The 18,790-nt window shown below is 41.3% G+C and overlaps 2 protein-coding genes across 8 annotated transcripts in view; one reads left to right on the forward strand and one right to left on the reverse strand.

Moving 5' to 3' along the window:
- The window catches only part of LRRTM3 (leucine rich repeat transmembrane neuronal 3), a 79,751-nt gene extending 64,703 nt beyond the window's left edge, over positions 1-15,048 (forward strand). For both annotated transcript variants that reach the window (XM_040071782.1, XM_040071781.2), the window contains one exon: positions 14,491-15,048. In XM_040071782.1, the coding sequence (XP_039927716.1) occupies positions 14,491-14,700 (210 nt within the window). In that variant the 3' untranslated portion in view covers positions 14,701-15,048. The remainder of the gene's footprint in view (positions 1-14,490) is intronic.
- Positions 1-18,790, reverse strand: part of CTNNA3 (catenin alpha 3) — a 444,137-nt gene that overhangs the window by 301,465 nt on the left and 123,882 nt on the right. The window lies entirely within an intron of this gene.

Below are 18,790 nucleotides of genomic sequence, written 5' to 3' on the forward strand. Positions count from 1 at the left end.
TTCTCATCTTTTGGCTGAGCTGCAATTTCCTGACCTTCCTTCATGTATCCAAACAAGCTTCAGGAGCTAAAGATTCCCATGCCCTTGCCCTGAGCTCTCTGAACAGCTCACAGGGGCTGTACTCCTGGGCTGTGGGCATCAGTAACACCCTCAGAGCTGGGGGCAGCACAGCAGTGTCAGTGCAGGAGGCACAGCCAATGCAGCACAAATAACAAGCTGCCTGCTCAGGTCAGCAAGAATCCTACAGCCCAGAGACTCTGATTGCTGCAGCGAAGAAAGAGGTGATACCAAGCAGCAGCACATGTTGCTCAAATCTCTCCAAGAGTGGAAAGGAACAGAAAGGACAGGTAGATTAAGGATTGAGCCTAGAATGCTTTCAGGATGTTTGTTTGTGTGTCTGTCCTCACTTTCTTTTAGTCAAAATAACATACATGAAAACACCATATAATAACTGACTAAAAACCAGAAAATAAAGAATCTCAGAAACTGAAAATCCATTAGGCTTTATGTATTGCTCTTAATGAATAAAAGATAATTTGTTAATGAAGAAGAAATGAACATATCAACAATTCAATGCAAGTAATCAGCCCAAGCAATTGCATTAGCTTCTCTGAATGGCAAACAACTTTTACTCTCCTCATTTTTTGCTCTTTTAAGCTCTTCTTTTTAAACAAACAAAAAAGACAAAGCGCATTATTTATTCAAAGCACATAACTACTTTTCAGAAAGTGAATTTATTAGAATGTTCTGAAAAGCTCTGCTGCAATTTTTACATTTACTCCAGAAAGTGAATGATGGAATGTACTCAAAAAGCTGGCTAACTAGGATGCTAAGTGGTTTATCTTACAGATACAACCCAAGCTTAAAATTAATTATTCCTCCTTTCCTTGCTGCGCTCTTCTCAAGTTGCCATCTTATCTCTGGAGTAGTTCATTAGAGAATTCTTCTCATCCCTTTTCTCAGTCACATCAAGACAAGGGTTACCTCTGAACACAGCGTTCTTCATAATTTTACTTTCTTTTAAACCATCAGTTATTATTTCTACACACATCAACTTTAAACTACCATTAAACTCTGAGACTTGAAAGACAGTGTGCGCTGCAAGAACAGAGCAAGTAAACCCAGCCCTGGCTGAGCAGAGGCAATGGGTGGGCAGTGCCAGCCTGGCACACCGCCCTTGTGTGAGCAGTGGGATGTGAGGCAGCAGCTCCACACCACCGGCTGTGCAGGAGCTCCCTAGAGCCCTTTCACTGCTCGGCAGGCCAGGAGAGCAACCTCCTTTGCACAGACAGGAACAGCACAGAGAGATTCCTTCCTTCTCAGGTATGCAGAGCCCAACCTGCACACTCCACTGGACTGCCAGGAACACCATCCCCAGCCCTGACCTGTCTTTGACACCTTAGGGAACAGTAAAAACAATGCCAGAGAAAATGCAAGGCACGAGCTTAACTGGCAGGAAAACTACAAAGGACTACTTTGTGCTGACCCTGAAGCAAGAGCATTTTCTGGGGCAATCACTGCAGCATTAATCAATCTACACACCAATTTGCTTTAAAGTAGCTTCTTTCTCAAGCCAGCCTTCGCTTACTACCGAAATTCATAGAAGTGAAGTAAGTGCTTCAACAATCAGTAATTTGGCTGCATCTTTACTAAATCATGGCACTCAAATAATTATTTTATCACCTTTCTCTTCCAACACACTGCCAAATCCCACGTTTCCACCAAGTCCTCAAATAATCCTAGGAAAAAGCAATCTTTTCTGGGCAGCTCTTGGCCTTCCCCAGACCCATTTCCTATCAATCCTAGATGCAGAGTGCATATACAATCAACAACTTTGTGGAAGGCAAATTCCGAGTGAGGCCCAGCCAGCGTGGCTGGGACACAAAGCCCTGAGGAAGCACAGTGTTCTAATAAATGCCTGGGTGACCAAAGGCAGTTTCCTGACTCAGGAGCAGTGCCACAGACTCAGTGCATGATGGGGAGAAGTGAGCAGCACTGATAGCTTCATAAGCTTTCCTTTTATAAACCCTTGTGCTTGTAAAATCAAACAGGAGTTACAAAATGTGGTGCTAATGTTCGTGAGGTTGGAGATTTTTTTTTTCTGTACAACTGTAAAATCCATCACTAGAAAACAAGTGTGATCCATGCCAGTTAACTTCACCAACTTTGGGGTAAAGTCTTTTATGGGGAATTTTCCAATATAAATTGAGACTGGCAGAACTTCTGCACCAGCCACCTGCATCTTCGGGTAGCTCAGCTGAATAGTTCTCTGTTCATCTATTTTTAATGTGCAAGGCACATTACCAAAAGGAACAAAATTACAAATAGCAAACTATTCATTAAAAAGGCAGAAAACATCTCTGTCACATAAAATTCTATCAAATATTTCTCTCTTATTCTAGAATCCCTCTAAAGAACTTCTGCCCAAATACTTCAAAGACAGGTCTGTAAATTAGATGTGGCCTCTGTTTGACATCTGATTGTGAAATTCGGTCAGATTTTTCAGCCCACCTGCTGTGCATATTAAACCACACAAAACCAGATTTTGAAAAAGCAGTACTAGAAATTAATTTTACTTTAATCATTCTCATGCCAATTCTTGAGTCAAAATTTTATGCATAGGTTTTAACAGCAAATGGCTTCAGAGAGGGTTTTGTGAGAGGTAAAGTTAGCTAAGACGATTCTCTGTGGAAATCACACAACGGTGCGTCCAAAGACCTCGGCTCACGCTGCGGCTGTGCTGGCCCTCGCACAGGTCTGCTCAGCACTCGGAGCCAGCGCTGCAGGCACACACCTGCCTGCCCTTCCTGCAGGGCTCCAGGGTGCCAGCAGACCTCGGAGCATGCAGCACGTTCCCAGGGAACGGCCCAAAGGCATGCCAGCAGCCCCTGATGGAAAGCAGGTTTTCAGTAGGGATCTCCTATCGCCCAGGACTGTAGAACCACAGGAGCACTCCACCAAACAGAGAAATCCAGCTCTTCCCTCACCGACAGAGGCCACTGCAGCTGGGCATGCCAGCGCAGCCATGTGTGAGCAAGCCGTCACTGCTCCTTTGCCAGCAATCCTGGGCAGAGAGCAGCACTCCTCACCAGGGACACGTTCTGACCTCTTGGTGCTATATGGCTACCAAACATTGAAACAGAATTTATGACTGCAGAGTCACACTGCTCAGAGCCACTTTTGCCTTGAAACTCCTGACACTCTTCAGGTGCCATCAGAGCCCTACAAATGGGATAAGTAACAGTCTGCACCTGTTTTTTGACTGCTATATTCAGAGAGAATGGAGAAATGCCTAAGGAAATTGATAGGAAAAAAGGGCTCCATGCCACATCGTGATTCATGACACACACCAGACACTGATCTGCCCAAGCAGCCAGATGATAACAAACAACCGACACAGGGCTTATCTACATTCTGTCCTGACAACTTAATTAAGTCATTTAATTAGTAACAGCCACCAAGTATTGCAGTGGCACTGTTAGTAACTCCATTTTTGTTGCTAGATTACCTCTTTTGTCCGTGTTTAAAGTCTCAGATGAGATGTGATGGTACTTTGTGACTGCAATCCTGCTAATGGCACAGAGCAAAGGAACCAATCCTTCAAATTATTCTCAAGGTACTCAGAATTGGTCAAAAACACATGGACAGATTTTTTTCAACAGAAAATTGCAATTAATGAAATTAATTTTAAAAAGAAAAAATATATGCACAATATCTCACTAAAAAGTCTGGAACATTTGAATTAGACTATGATGTTCTCATTATGATTTTAATATACCACTGCCACTTTACAGCTTTCATCAACATTTCAAGAATCAATTTTGATAATTCATATTGTTGAAGGTCTAATTACTAAGACAGCATGTGACAAAAACCAGTTAGAACAAAATATTCTAATTCAAAATTAAAATACGTCAAAAGTGTCAAAAGTCCTTAATTTTTTTTTCATTCTAATTCACATCAACATCTCTCAGATTCTTGAATTTCCATCTACATGGAAGTTCATGTTCCACCATCAGGATTTGCCTAGAGCTAGTGAAGGTGGAGCATGAGGCATCAGGGTGTAAATTTCTCCTCATTTTGCAAAGCAGCATTATTTTATTATCTTTAACACGCACAGACCCCTTAACAAGGGTGGCTCACACATAATCTTATCCTTCTCGAACACAGAGGGAAATTCTTCATTACTAGCCCAGTTTTCCCCATGCTGCACCTGCAGGCAGGAGATCCCAAGCCAGGCCACGCACGCCGAGGAACATCCAGTGCACCTGCACTTCCTCCTTCCTTCCACAGCTGGGCCTAGCTCCTGAGCCCTCCAACTTTGTCCTGCTTTCCAGAGAATTCCCTCCCTTGTTCAAAGAGCAAATAAGCCCTCCGAACAGAAACACATCCTCTCTTGTAAATTCTGTGGAAGTCTCCCTACAGAATTACATAACCCAAATGTATTTACTACATTGTCTGTACTACTATCGTTTCAGAAGTATTCAGACTCCATTGTTCTCCAGACCAGACCTGCTAAAAGCACTGCCAGTGCTGCTCCACGCCCGTTCTGTGCGTTCCCCAAAATCCTGTGGGCTCTTGCTAGACATGGGGGGTTAAATACTGCTTAGCATCTCAGGCTGCGTGAAGAGAACCATCCTCTGCCTACTCACAGTACCAAAAATACTGCAAGCAGCTTCTTTTATCACACAGCAACACGACCCCATCTTGACCTGAAGGAAGCATGCCGACCCAAAACAGCCATGCAGCAAGGGCAACAGATTGCTCTCTCCACAGCTGAAGTAAGAAAATAGACGTATTTGTATGGGTTCTAGCGAAGATCAGAGGGACTGGGTGTAACTGGCTGGCTCTTAAGAAATATCCCAACCAGGCAGCCTTTGCCTCACTGCCTGAGGATTTCGTGAAAGAGGAAATGCACTTTACCTGTACAAATCTGGAAGGAATACCGCTGATGCCAAGTGGGGAGCAGGATGGGGCTTTAAGATCCCCTTGTCAAAAGGGCCACGAAGAGTTAGGGCAGCCCAGAGAGGCAGCGAGGCTTCTCCGGTCGGTGCTGCGGCAGCCTCGGTGCAGAGGGAGCAGCGCAGGGCAGCACAGCAGCAACCGGCCCCGGCTCATCTTCAGCCAAAGCACCAGGGCTTCTTACACCCCTCCGGGATTCCTCCGTGCCAACTGCTCCGCTCGGCCTCGCTCCCCTGCCCGCACGCCTCTGACACGGGGTACTGCCTATGGCCCCGTGTTTACGATCCTTCCGAAACTCTGCCAAAGGAACTAATTAGCGCAGCGCTTCAGAGCGGAAAAGGACAACCCGGCTACCACCGAACTGGCGCTTCGTGCTTGGAATGTCTGGCTGGGACTTCAGGGGAGTTAATATTAAATTGGCCAAGTAGCGCTTCCCTGCCCTGAAAAACTTGTAGCTCTGAACTGAAGAATTGTTTTGTTTTGGACAATTCCGTACACAAACAGCCAGCCCGAGTGCCACACAAATGTCATAGTAGCAGGGCAGCTAATATGCATGATAGAAGTATTTAAGAGGTGCAAATAGTAATACATCTTAGGAACAAAAAAAATCAGCACATACTGATGTACTGCTCGGGAATGTAACAGAGCTTTTCCCCTCAAGAATTACACACTGATATAATATGAAGGCCACTCAAAGAGGGAAATAAGTTTAAAAAATATAATTTTTACATTAGCATAAATATCAAACAATGTAGTATAGGATGTGACGGTTAAGGAAAAGAAACAATCTATTATTACTTCTGTCACATCAGAAAATAACTATTTTTTATCAGTCAGGTATACACAGTAACCTTATTAAGAACCTTTACTGAGAACTGAATGATCCATATATCCCATGCCCCCCCATCCATGAAATTTATAAATTATATTAAGCCCTGCTCTTGCTTTTCAAGCTGTGTCTGGTATTAGTCTTCTGTTGTAATATCATTCGATTTTTAACCAATATCTTTCTTTAATTTACTTAAATCATTACACAGAGTCTATTCAGTAATGTAATCGGAAATACTTCACTCAGAAGAGTTTTATGAAATTATACTATTCTGCAGGAATAAAGAAAACAAACACTGCTCATTTCATGGTAAAATCCAAGAACTGAGTCTGATAAAGCAGTGTTTATTTAAATGAATATGTAAATTTCACTTTTCTTTTACATATATTCTTCTCTATAAGTTTTTTTCATTTTCATTTAGAAAGTTTTGGGTTAAATTCTTCTGTGTTTGGAGTTGTTTCTCCCAATATCCATTAGGAAGTTTCTTCTCTCTGGGTGAACATATCATTTCTCCTACCACTAACAAAGAATGAGGACTTGATGCCAGGAGAGCCTCTGCCAAAACTGCAGTAGCATTTTAGCATCATCCAAAGGGATTTTTTAAGACATATGAAAATGCTCTTGTTCCAACAATTAGAAAATATCAATATGCCAACTTATACAACCAAAGTGCAATAGTAGCTGTATGGATAATTGGTTTTTTGCCTATTTTAATTATTCTTTGAAGAGATTATCATCCACCCCTCTTTGAGCAGCACAAACCCACCTCACAGAACAAAGGAAGGAAGGATGCAAGAAAACTTGGAATTCTGTGCAGCATGTATTACATTTTCAATGAGAACAGCTGCATTACACAGTACAAAATAGGCTTCAAACAGAAAACACTTCCTGCAATAAACAAACCATTTCAGTTTTAGCAAATTATTAAATCCCAAGGGAATCTGTCTGTATCCTTCAACTAATTTAAAAATTTACATGCGAAACTTGGCATCTGGGGCACATCTGGATTTGAGTCAGGTACTTCAAGGGACTTTGAGACCATAAAAATCAGCAAATGGATTAAAGCAGTCTCAGTATAGGTCTTCCATCTCTGACAGCTATGCCTGGATTAGTCACTGGAGTGATATTACTCATATTTTAAGCTGATGCAGGCTGTGAATGTTAGATTTTTAAATAATTTGAGAACACTGCATAAAGCAACCCCACTGCATAAAGCAACCCCCATAGAAACAAACAGTTGGAAATGTAAAGAGGAATCTCTATTGCAACACGCCTGGGACTGAAAGCCCATGATTGACATCCTCATTGTTCATGAGCAGTTTGCTATGCCCAGAGGCACTTTGATGTTATGCCTTGAAATGATCTGCACACACCAGACAGCTCGAGGTGTGCTTTGGCTCAGCACAGCACCACGAAACGCAGCAGGACATAGCGGTACCAGAGAAGAGGAACCGAGGGATTGGGGGGTACTGTTTGTGGGTTTAAACCCCCCTTACACACTTCCTAAGGCTCTCGGACTTGAGATTTACCCGGGAATATCCCTGATGCTGTATCACTGACCACGAATGCCTCCAATTCCCTGGCAGTCAGCTGGGAGCGCTCTGATAGCGGCAGAACAAAGTGACTGCAGCCCCTGCACCAGCTGAAGAACATCCTGCCTGACACACACCGAGCTAATAGAATTAAGCATGGCTGCATCTGCAGGAAGGGCTTTGCCAGCACACCTCTGCTGAGGCAGTGTCGTGGCTTCAGCTACCAGAACACTGTGGACAGGATTCTGTCAGCTGCAGCTGTGACAGGAAAATCTGTCCTCCAGAAATATCAGGAGAAAAGCATCAAAACATCAGCTTTTGGGTTGTTTTTGTGTGTTGTTTAATTGGCACCCCATTTTAATCTCGGGATACCTGTAATACAGAATACAAATTAAATACATAGCTTGTGTTCAACTCAGTTTCTACACACTATATTTTGGGGAAATCAAGCCAGCAGAGTAAATAAGGCCCCCTCCTTGCTCTCAGACACAATACAAGTCCTCTTCCCCTCAGATCTATAAATCTTGTGGCCCTGGCTTATGATATCCCAGGGAAGCCCACTTTATCCAAACACAAGCACATGTCATCAGCTCATTCCACTGGGCAAGGCACAGCTCATGCAGCCCTTGGCAGGATCAGCCTTTGGACAGCCCAGAACCACAATCACAGTCCATGCAGCAGCAGAACTGTTTCAAGGGCTGACCACTAATACTCACAATTCAAAAGCACAGAGTGTGGTTTCACTGTTTGTCTCAGCACTACTAGACTCTCCTGCATCTGAAAGCCTGTTTTGAGATATAGCATCTAAGGGAAGAGAGCATCAGGGCATCTCAGTGAGAAGCAGCCAAAGAGACAGTGAAGACTGCAAAGAAAAGCAAAGGTGAATGAGCTAACAGACTAATGGCAGCAACATCAATGTAACTGGAAAATGGAGAGCTTACACAAATTATTAGTATGGTCAGCAGTAAGAAGGATTCCTCCTCCTACCTAAGACAGAAATACAGGGAAAACTATAAAACAAAGCAAGTAAGAAAAATTAAGATTTGGAAGGTAAGAGACAGAAAGGACAAAGCATAAAAAGGTAGATGGCGACATCATCACTATCAAGTTCCTTAGTATTTTCTAAATCTCCTCTTACTGGGGTTTTAATAACTTCAGCTTTCACTAAATTTAGAACTTAGCCTTCATAGGTCTATTTTATATATATATATATATATATATATATATATATATAAATATATAAAATTTCCCAACTGTTCTCACACTGAAAAGTAAAGAACCAGCTAAAGATTGTATCGATAAAAATATCTTCCTTTTCTTAAGATGAACTTATGATCTGTGGAGTTTGAGTTGTGGTTCTGAACACTCAGAGTAATACTTCAACTTCTGGTTCTTTCAGTGTTGTTTATTCTGCTGCTGTTTTATTTCTCTGTAAACAAGCCTGATGAAAAGTAATGAGACTGCCTGTTACAGTACTTAGGGGATATGAAAATTGCCTATTACATTAAAATAATTAGAGAAGAAAATAAGATCATATTAATCGCACTCTACAGAAGCCTACCCAAGGTATGCGAACCCATCCTCTAAAGAATACAAAAAATTCAACTTAGAGCCCACCGATGGCCCAAAAAGTTCAACTACCAACCAAAACAGGAACAATTAATAAAAATCTGTGAAGATAACCACAGTGGGTGTTGTAAAGGATTGGATATTGCACCTGGCAGTCTTCAGTGGGTCTTGCTCATTATGAGAAATCCCCCTGATTACCATGCACAGATGCAGCTCTCCAAAACACAAAGTGTGCCCTCGGGTTTGTGGAAGGTGTGCTGCACGACCAGGCCCCGGCTCTTTAATTGAACAAGGCACCCTGATGTTCAACTAAGCATGCCTTGGACAAGTTTAGAAGAACTTTAATTCACTGTTTGCTCTACTTCGTGATACAAGAGGCTTTGATTTAAGGGAAACAGACCTCCCCTAACACAAAACAAATCTGTAACGTAAATCCAAATAATTTCATTGGTTTTCTTTTTAGCATTCTAGGACTTTCAGAGAAAGGAAGGGGGTGCACTGGCCTCTCCCAGGACTTGTCCATGATTTACCAAGTGTGCATGTACAATATACACATATTACCTACACGCGTGGCTTAAACATATTCTCTGAGACATCCCTACAAATTCACTTTTCAAAGGTGGCTTTTTTAATGTGCTTTTATTCACACAATTCCCTTATATTTAAAGATAACCTACTGATTGCTAAATAGAGAATTATAACTAAGATACAGTCTGATGCTCAGGTTCTCCAAGCTGCAACAAACCTTACTAAGACAAAAGATAGCTGCCTTTTTCTACATGCAACAAAAGCTGGCTAGGCAATACTTTGGTTTGAGTCCATCATTGATCCAGCATCTAAAGTAAAAGCTTTATCTATGTTGATTCACTTTTAGTCCCACAAAGTTCAGCGCTGCTGTTTTTAAATGATACCTCAGTAATTATGCCTTCAGAGCCTATCTAATAAACACCAAGTTCTGCATGCAAATTAAAAACAAATGAGAAGCCTAAAAAGGTTAGTGCTCAGTTAGATATGGATCTAATTGTAATAACATTTTAGAGCTGCTTTAGGACAATGTACACCTCTATTAAACATTATGAACCGTATTTCAAGCAACTGAATGGATTAATTTCTATTTAGTTACGCACTCTCATAGCTACTTCCTTAATTCACTTTACTACATTAGAACTTGAAGGACTGCTATTAAAAATAAACAAAAATCCAAAACTGCAAGTTGTTCAAATTAAAAACAAAACCAAACCAACCAACAAATAAAAACCCACACAACCAAAGGAATCCACACAGACAAATTTAAAAAAAAAAAGGCAAGGGGATATTTACTTTGTCAGGCAGAGGAGTATTTATAAATTGTTCATTTTTCTAACATTATTAGCAAGCACAAGTGTCTACCTGAAAATATGTAAAACATACTCCTTGCTGAGTCAAGCATGCAATTAGAGCTAATCAAGACACAAGTCGTTCTCATCTTATAAATGTCATATTCTTTGCAGGAAGGAAAGATCTTAAGTAAATTATCACTCTGTTCAAATTTTAGGAAAATTAACAACATGCAAGACAAAATGTCCAGGAGCTAGGAAACCATGGCTCATCATGTCTTAGCCTGAAACCCAGTGAACTGAATCAGTGAAACACAAAACCTTTTCCTTCTGCTTCCTCCTCTTCCTTATCATCTTCTTAAATTAAAGAAGAAAGGGCTTAGCACCTGCTAGCAGCTGTTCACTCTGGAATTTCAAAAACTGGTAAAAGTGACTGTCAAAATTAGTATGTGCAAATTGCTGAATTTTTTTTTTTCAATTCCTTCTACTTTAAGATATCAAATCTACCTTGGCATAACAACAACAACAAAAAAGCCTGGTTTTCCCATGGAACCTCTGAGTGGTTGAATGTTCTCTGCACTCTCTTCCAAGCCTCAGAAAACAGCAGTTTCCTGTTCCAGTGTCCAACATTCAAAGCAAAGCTTCAGAAGTTCTGGTCTTTGTTTGTCAGGATGATTTTTACTTTTTTTAACGCCATTCTCCCTTTCCCAGCGAATGCGCTGAATCATAAATTACGAAAAAATGTTGAACACTGAACAGGAAAGATTGCTATTACAGATGGACTATAATTCTAATCATGCACTTAGTACAGATTTCTGTAGGATCAATATGAGCCTAGGGCATTCTGAAACAACTGAAGTCTAGACACAGGAGTTACTTCAGTAAGAGGTTATTTTGTTTATACTCATGTGGAGAAAATGGCTCCTACCCTTGAGAGTGACTCAGGTGATGGCTTAAAAGACTTTAAATGAATCCAGGTTCCTCACCTGTCCTTTGCTTCCTCACTCTGGTCTTTCTCTGCCAGGAATGTGCAATTTAGTCTGACACAGCAGCGGAGGTTGGGCACCTGCTTGGATTCAGCTGCATGGTTTCTCACCATGTGGGACCCCAAGTTAACCACAGATGAACACGTTAGAATAGAAAATTGCCAAAGCCAAGAAGGACACACGAAACATTCCACGACTGTGTAGCAGAAAAAAAGTAAGAGCTCCCCAGTGTTGAAAATTTGTATATCTGGACAGGTGTGCCCTTTGAAGAGAAAACACAATTCTCACTCACCAAGAGGGCATTGACATTTGTGTGAAGAACAATTTTGCAGTTCAGTGAAAGCTATTCTTGCTGCTTATACTTTTGGTAGGTTTTTAATTACAGCCTGAACTGAATAGAAAATGAGTTTGAGTGAAGCAGGAAAAAGCCTGATAAAATCTTTTCCTTTGCATTCAACTCCTCTGTGCCCCTGCCAAGGAAAACTGGCTGAGTCGATACCTGTCCTCAGGACGTCTCCTGCTGAAGCTCTCACCAGCTGATCCAACAATACACTGCCCTTTACCGGGCCTTCAGAATTTGGACTTGGAAAGGTTGAAATACGTAAACACAAAACCACCTAAGAATTGAAAAGTTTGAAGGAAAATGGAGGTCTTTAGGAGCGACTAGAGATTCCTGCAGCCATCTTTTTGCAGCACTTTCAAGGAACAACAATTCAACCCGCAGCATTCACTGCCTTACAGTGTAGCCTCCCCAGTGTATGCAAATTACCACAAAAAGTAACTTCTGGAAACTTTACCCCCACAGGTGAATTACTTGGTAGGGAAGCCAGAAAGATCTGAACTCTAAATCCATGACCATCACAAATTCACTGTAACAGATTTACCTGTTCCTTTAACAGAAGTTTAAGTATCTTCCTTATTTTACAGCACAGCAGTTTTAAGTAAATAAGTGCTTGAAGGAGCAGATAATAAAAGAAAAGGGACAAGATGATAAATCAGATAGGTATTTTCTTTTCATAACTGGCTATTAGACAGCTCCAGGGCATTCTAGAGAGAAATTCAAGGACTTGTTACATGCAAGACATGCCTAAATCACAGGGAGAACTTAAATACAGGAGCACAGAAGCAGGAAATGTAAATGTAGGCACAAAACATTACAGCCCTGTCCTATGACGCCATAAGAAAAAGAAAGTCACAGAGACAAACTGATGGATTGTGATGTCACAGGTTTGTTTTGAGGCTCATTTGAAATAACAAGAATCTTCCCAAAGCCACAAATAACGTATTTCATTTTGATTTGTGCCCATAAAAGCTGTACAGTTCCCTGGTATGCATTACAAGGGCCTGCTCCTTTTTTTAATTGAAGGCAACTGCAAAACTTGTACATGAAATAGATTAAATTCTCACATATTGACCATATGCTAATATACCACACTCCCGTGCCTACTCTGTATGACATTGTCATTACACTGTAATTCTGTCATTTTCAGAATGACACATCACAGCTCCATCACTTCTATGGCTTCCATCCTTCAGCTCATTTTATTCTCCTGTTTCAGTGTGGTTTACTTATTCTCATCCCTTATGATCATCTGGTTTTCAGCTCTATTTCTGTCACCTTCATGGAAAATATTCCATTGCCCTATCATAATTTTCCATCATAGCGTTCTCAAGCTACTCCAAATCTGTGGCTGCCCCCCTATGCCTTTAGTTTCCAAGTTTTCATTCTCAGGATTCTGCAGCTGAGTCTTGAAATTGCCCCAAGAGGTCTGAACACCCCACGTCCATGAAATTTAACAACATACCAAAATGCTTAGGCTGAAAATATTAGCTCTAATTCTAAATACAATACATTCAGGGAAAAAAAAGGCAATTTTGTGTCTCATGAAAGCATAGCCAAGGTCAAGCAATCAGATAAGAACACAGGCACAATAGCAGAAGCTTAATAAATGCTGAAAGGCTTTGCAAGAACCTTTCCCATCTCTGCCGACTGCCAAGATATTCATCTGGAGCCATGAGCCTTCCCCTCCCCAGTCAGTTCACATCTGTTTAGAAGTAAATACACTTCTGCAGGCTGGAGAAAATAACCCATTTCCTGCAGATCCCTGTAATTGCTACAGAAAGATTAGACCCAAATTATCTGCCTCTTTTTTTTTAAAGAAAAAAAAAAAGGTGCTTTATTTTTAGTCTGTGGTAAATTTTCAACTGCCAGTGATGATCAAAAGAGAAATTTAAAAGAGCATTTAAAAATTAAAAAAAAAAAAAAAAAATCAACATTCCAAACACTGAACTACATTCTTTTCAGGACTGAACAGGATTATTTTTAAAAAAATTCAGGTCTGCCATATAGTTTTGTAAATATGAACTTTTAGCTGCACTTTCTATGTAAACTACGTCTAGAGCTTTACACTTTCTGACTGAAAAGATGAAAGGTTGCTGGAACTTCCCCTTCACTGCACAGAAATTTAATACTATGCAATGAAATTCAGCTTGCAAATCAGATGCTTCCTTGGACAGAAACTGCCATTTTAAGGCTTCTGAACTGTAAATCTAAGATAAGCTGGGGCATTCTGATGCTCATCTGAACCTGAACTCCACGCAATATGAAGCTCACATATCACCGGTAATTAAACACTGCAGTGGGTTTTACTCCAGAATTGCTGTCAGAGATGAGAACTAACTATTACAATTGCTGCGATAATATTAGATTATTTATTCATTTCAAAGAACAGGAAGTTCTTCATAACTAGAAATTTATTGAGACACATCCCACAAGGAATGAAAACAGGAAGGAAAGCTGAAAGGAGATACAAATAGGAACGTTCCCCCTGTTTAGTTACAGTGCCCCAAGGAGGCAATGCTTGAGGACAGTTGAGGTCTCCTTCCCCAAGCACTTCAGTGGTAGGAACCCTCTCATCTGTATTTCCAAGGAGATCAAAGGTATCACACTCACTGACAAATTCAAACCACTCACTTGAAAAAGCATTTACATTTCATTTGCAGTATTTCCTGACTGAGTGATTATAGCTGAGGTTAATTACATTCTAAAGATAATTTAACTTGAATCCCGTCTTAATCTTCTCAAACACATTCAAGCACAACGTAGCCCTGGGCCTCAAGATCCGAGGTGCTGGAGGTCAGGGTTGAAACGTCCCGGTGAAGAGCAGGGTTTGGGTGGAGGGGAGCGGGCAGAGGCATACAGAGAGCAGTCTAGTTTTTCAACATCCAGTTCAGGCAAGTACCCTTTGGTTCTGTCACTTGGTGACTGGCTGCTTTCCCCCTTGTTTCTGCCCTAGATCCCGCTGTCCATGAACGTGTCAACGTTCCTGGCCTACGACCAGCCCACGCTGAGCTACTGCGGGGTGCACCACGAGCTGCTGGCGCACAAGCCCTACGAGTCCAGCGGCCAGGAGGAGGCCGTGGACGCCGGCCTGGAGGCCGAGCTGGACCTGAGCACAATCACCACGTCGGCACGGATCAAGGAGCACGGCCAGCAGCTGGCCTAGGGGGGCTGCTGCCTCAGGGGGGTTCCTGTAGCACAGGCTGCAACCAAATCCTATGTAACGCTGTGGACACAAGTGAGAAGACAATTCTGTGGAGTCTAGGATCCCTGTGCAAATTAAAAGCGAATCACAAAGATTAATTGCTTCCGGTCTACAATTTGTAATTAGTTCAGTTGTGCGGTATTTTTTTGACTTCCGAGTATGACCCTTGAAGTGAATCTTTTTCAAAACTCATCCTACCTACCTGTATAAACTGTACAGATGTAATGTATTTTTCATATTGTAAAGTTTCAATTACCAAGAACAACTGGTATGTACAGTACCATAATTTAATTACATCTTACTTTACAAGCTTCAGTTTCGAAAGCTTCAAATTAACAAAAGTTATTCTCGTGTTATTAAGTTACTCTGTTTTGTAGGGATCATTTTGTTACTGCTTTTGTGCCCAGACAACTTTAATCTAAAATTCTGTCCTTTGCAGAATATGCGCCATTTTTACTGTGTTTAATGTGTAGAATTTTATCTACTGGTTCCAGAGGGATGGTTTAACTATTCAAACTCCTAAGAAATTCCTGAAATATATAGCCAAGTTTTCCTAGAAATGAAAATTTAAAAAAAAAAAAAAAAAAAATCTCCTCGTACTTACCTCTTGCCTTGAAAGACAGCCTGATTTTTAACAACAATGCTTGGTTATGCAACTGTTAGTCAAGACTGATGATACTAAGTTTCACTCTTCCGCAAGACAATACAGGAGACTTCAACAGGCAGCTACAAAATCTGTTGAGAGAGTCTGCCAAATCAGGCATTTGTACTTCTGCTTAAAGACAAAGGGGTCCAAAACCTACTTCTGTCACAGGCAGCTGCTGACAGAAGTGGCAACAGAAACAAGCCCTAATACTACTCCTAAAATGTAAAATGTTACTCAAAAGAAACATCCACCTGCTGAAAAATGTAGTAATTCTGAATAAATGGTAAAAGTTTACAGTCCTTTAATAAAAAGCAAACAAAGAAAGAAAAAAACCCAAAACCTTTAAAGAAAAAAAAAAATAATGTAATATTAAGCCTTTAACAATTACTACATTGCTTATTTGTCTATCATTTAATATCTGGATTGAAGCATTCTTATAGCCCATTCTTTGGTTTTAAATCTTCAAAACTTCTCAACACTGTATGAGAGCAACTTTTTATACCACTATCCACTACCCTGTAATCATAAAAGATTACAGAAATTAGGAAGACATTATATCATGCTGACTCTGTGAAAAACAAAATGGGAACACAAGCCTTCCAAAATATAGGGGAAAAAAAAGTTTCATATGGTGAAGCAACTTTTTTATAATAAAAAGAAATTATATAACCACAAATCTATTTTTCTGGATCTTTATCCCACCATATTTTCATCTAGCTTCAAAGCAGAAGACCGAATTTTAAAATTACAGGGCAACTGTTTGTACAAAACAAGGTGAATAGAAAGAAAATTAGCTTCAAAAATTGGTAAAAATCAATCTGCATTCAGTACCTGTTAAGTGGAATCAAGTGTCAAAAGAGAATACATTGTACTGCTTCTTTATTAGAACTTAGATTTTGTAACATATTTTGCATAAATTATTTCCTCTTCAAAACATTAATTGCCTTTTTAAGACACCTCTTAAACCTGCACACTTTGGTTCCATATCTCTTCTCTGCACTGGTTCTTGAATTCGTGGCCACCTTCCACAGTGCTGGGAGTTTCCTACCGCAGTTTGAAAATACATTTTGCTGGCTCTCCACTGCCACCAAACATGCAGCTCTGGAGCGCACCGGCTTTCGGGCTGCAGCAAGAAGTTACCTGAATCACTCCACAGCTGGTTTGGAGCTTTAACGTTTGGCATTCTGGTCGCAGCAGACCTGAGCTGGGAGGAGCAAATACCACCCTCCAAAAGGCCATTTCAGTTGTTCTTACCCAGTCCTTCCATGCTGTACTTAGATTCACCGCCCTTAAGTATTTACAGTGTGTGAACAAGGTCCTGGCACTAATGCAGCCACTCAAAATGCCCAGGTGTCCAAAGGTACCATGCATTTCCTGTTTATGGAGAACTGTATACCATGAGCATTCCCAGCGCCGGACACGAGTGAGTTTAGACTGGGGAACATGAGAAAATATTCTCTTACACAGAGACACAACAGGTTTTTGACGTATCTGCTTAAAGAGGCACAGCTGAGTAGATAATCCCGTACACACTGACATTTCCCCTTTTCCTCAGTCATGAATCAAAGATCCCAGTTCCAGACTCACACACCACAGGACAAAGGGTAGAGGCACAGTCACAGAATTAGCCCCTCACAGGTCCCTCATGCTCTCACATCACTTCCCAGGCTCTCTGCGAGCACTTCCCAGTGTTCTGCAAGATGGATCCAACATCAGGGCCCAGAGCAGCAGGGGTGCGTGCTCACCCCAACACCAGGCTATTAAAAGGCCTTTCTGTAAATATTCAGTGGATACCCTTTTTTTCAATGGACTACATCACCCTAAAACTTGTTACTCTCAGTAAGATGGATGTCTTCAAGAAAGCTAGATGGCAGGTAGGTACCTCCTCTAAAAGATTCTCGTCCCAGGTTAGGCCAACCCAGACAAAGACTCACTCCTGAATTCTGACCTTAGCCTGTGTACACCTGCTTACCAACAGATTGTTGCCAGCTGTGTGCATAAAACAAAACCGTATTGCCAGCAATGCCCCAGCCTTCTAGCTAAGTTAGCAAGAAGAAAGGAGTCAGGGGGTTCAAGTACTTCTTAAGAGGGGGTCACTTTGATGTATGGTTTCCCTCTGCAGTAAGAGCCACACGCAGCAACAGCGAGAGCATCCATCTCTGTGTCAGCTAAGTGACAGCACATACCTGGTAGGTCCTGTGACCAAGAAAAGGCCGGGGGAGGTCATTACATTTGCAAAATACAGACTGAGACTCAATATAACCTCTAGCAATAGAAAAACCCAGACAATTTTAAAAATAAATCTAGCTCCAAGCAACAATTCCCACCATCATCCATCAGTGGATCATGCTTGTACAGCAATGCACAGGGCTGAAACGCCCATTAGCAAAGCAAGCCCAAGCATCTGACTGGAAGTCCTGTCTAGGGAAGGGGGTGTATAGATAGATTAATGACTAATTTGACAAATTCCTGCATGTATCTTAAGATGGTAAATTTAAAAAAAAAAAAACAACAAACGCCATCTATACAAGAAAGCAAATGACTGCTTCAGTTAAAAAGTTATAAAAATTTGCAGTACAAATATTCTCAAGGGGTCTGAGAGCTATCAATAACATAAAAACCCCCAAAACATACAGTTTTCAGACATGCATCATAAATATCAGACCTCTTTTGGCAGCACACAACAAATGGAAAATGCCAGCCTCAGAAGCTGTCTACTAGGTTTGCTCTACTCAGAGTCTTTCCATTTCTCTCTTTCTCTCTCAAGGCATGTTTTATCTCTCATTATTTCCAATCCTCAGGCTTTACTTGTTCACACCACAGGTACATCCAGCCTTGATAATCTGCCTGGCACAGCAGCTGAGAGATGAAACCTGAAGAACTCAAGACTGGGCCAAGTACACAGCTGTCTGTCCCTGGAAAGCCCCCACAGATCCCACCTCTCTGCAGGTCTGGGACTTCCTGAGCCAAACGTGGCCTCACACCAGTCTCCCTCTGAACACGCACTACATCAGCTGGTAACACTTACCACTGCTGCAGCAAGGACATCTACTCCTACAGGAAAAGCTGCCCGTTCTCCTTGTTCTGGAAGCAATGAACGATTCCCATTTTTGACATAGAAATACGACTATTGCGTAATTAATGACACACTGCCAACTTCCAGGGAGCATGATTAACATCCACTCAGTCACCTGGAAGGCAGACTTCATGCGAAACCCTGAGATTTCTCTTCAGGAGACTGGAGGAGTGTGTCTCTTACAATCGAGATTCAGCTAACCAGAAAGGAGAAATGCTTTTTCCCAGATTTCTCAAGTCCATCACAATAGTAAACAAAAAATAAACCTGCTTGTCAGAAGTACTGCAAACATTTTTCAACACAGAAAGATACTTCTGAAGCTCTAATAG

This window comes from Hirundo rustica, chromosome 8, assembly GCF_015227805.2.
Source record: "Hirundo rustica isolate bHirRus1 chromosome 8, bHirRus1.pri.v3, whole genome shotgun sequence".
Taxonomy (NCBI): domain Eukaryota; kingdom Metazoa; phylum Chordata; class Aves; order Passeriformes; family Hirundinidae; genus Hirundo; species Hirundo rustica.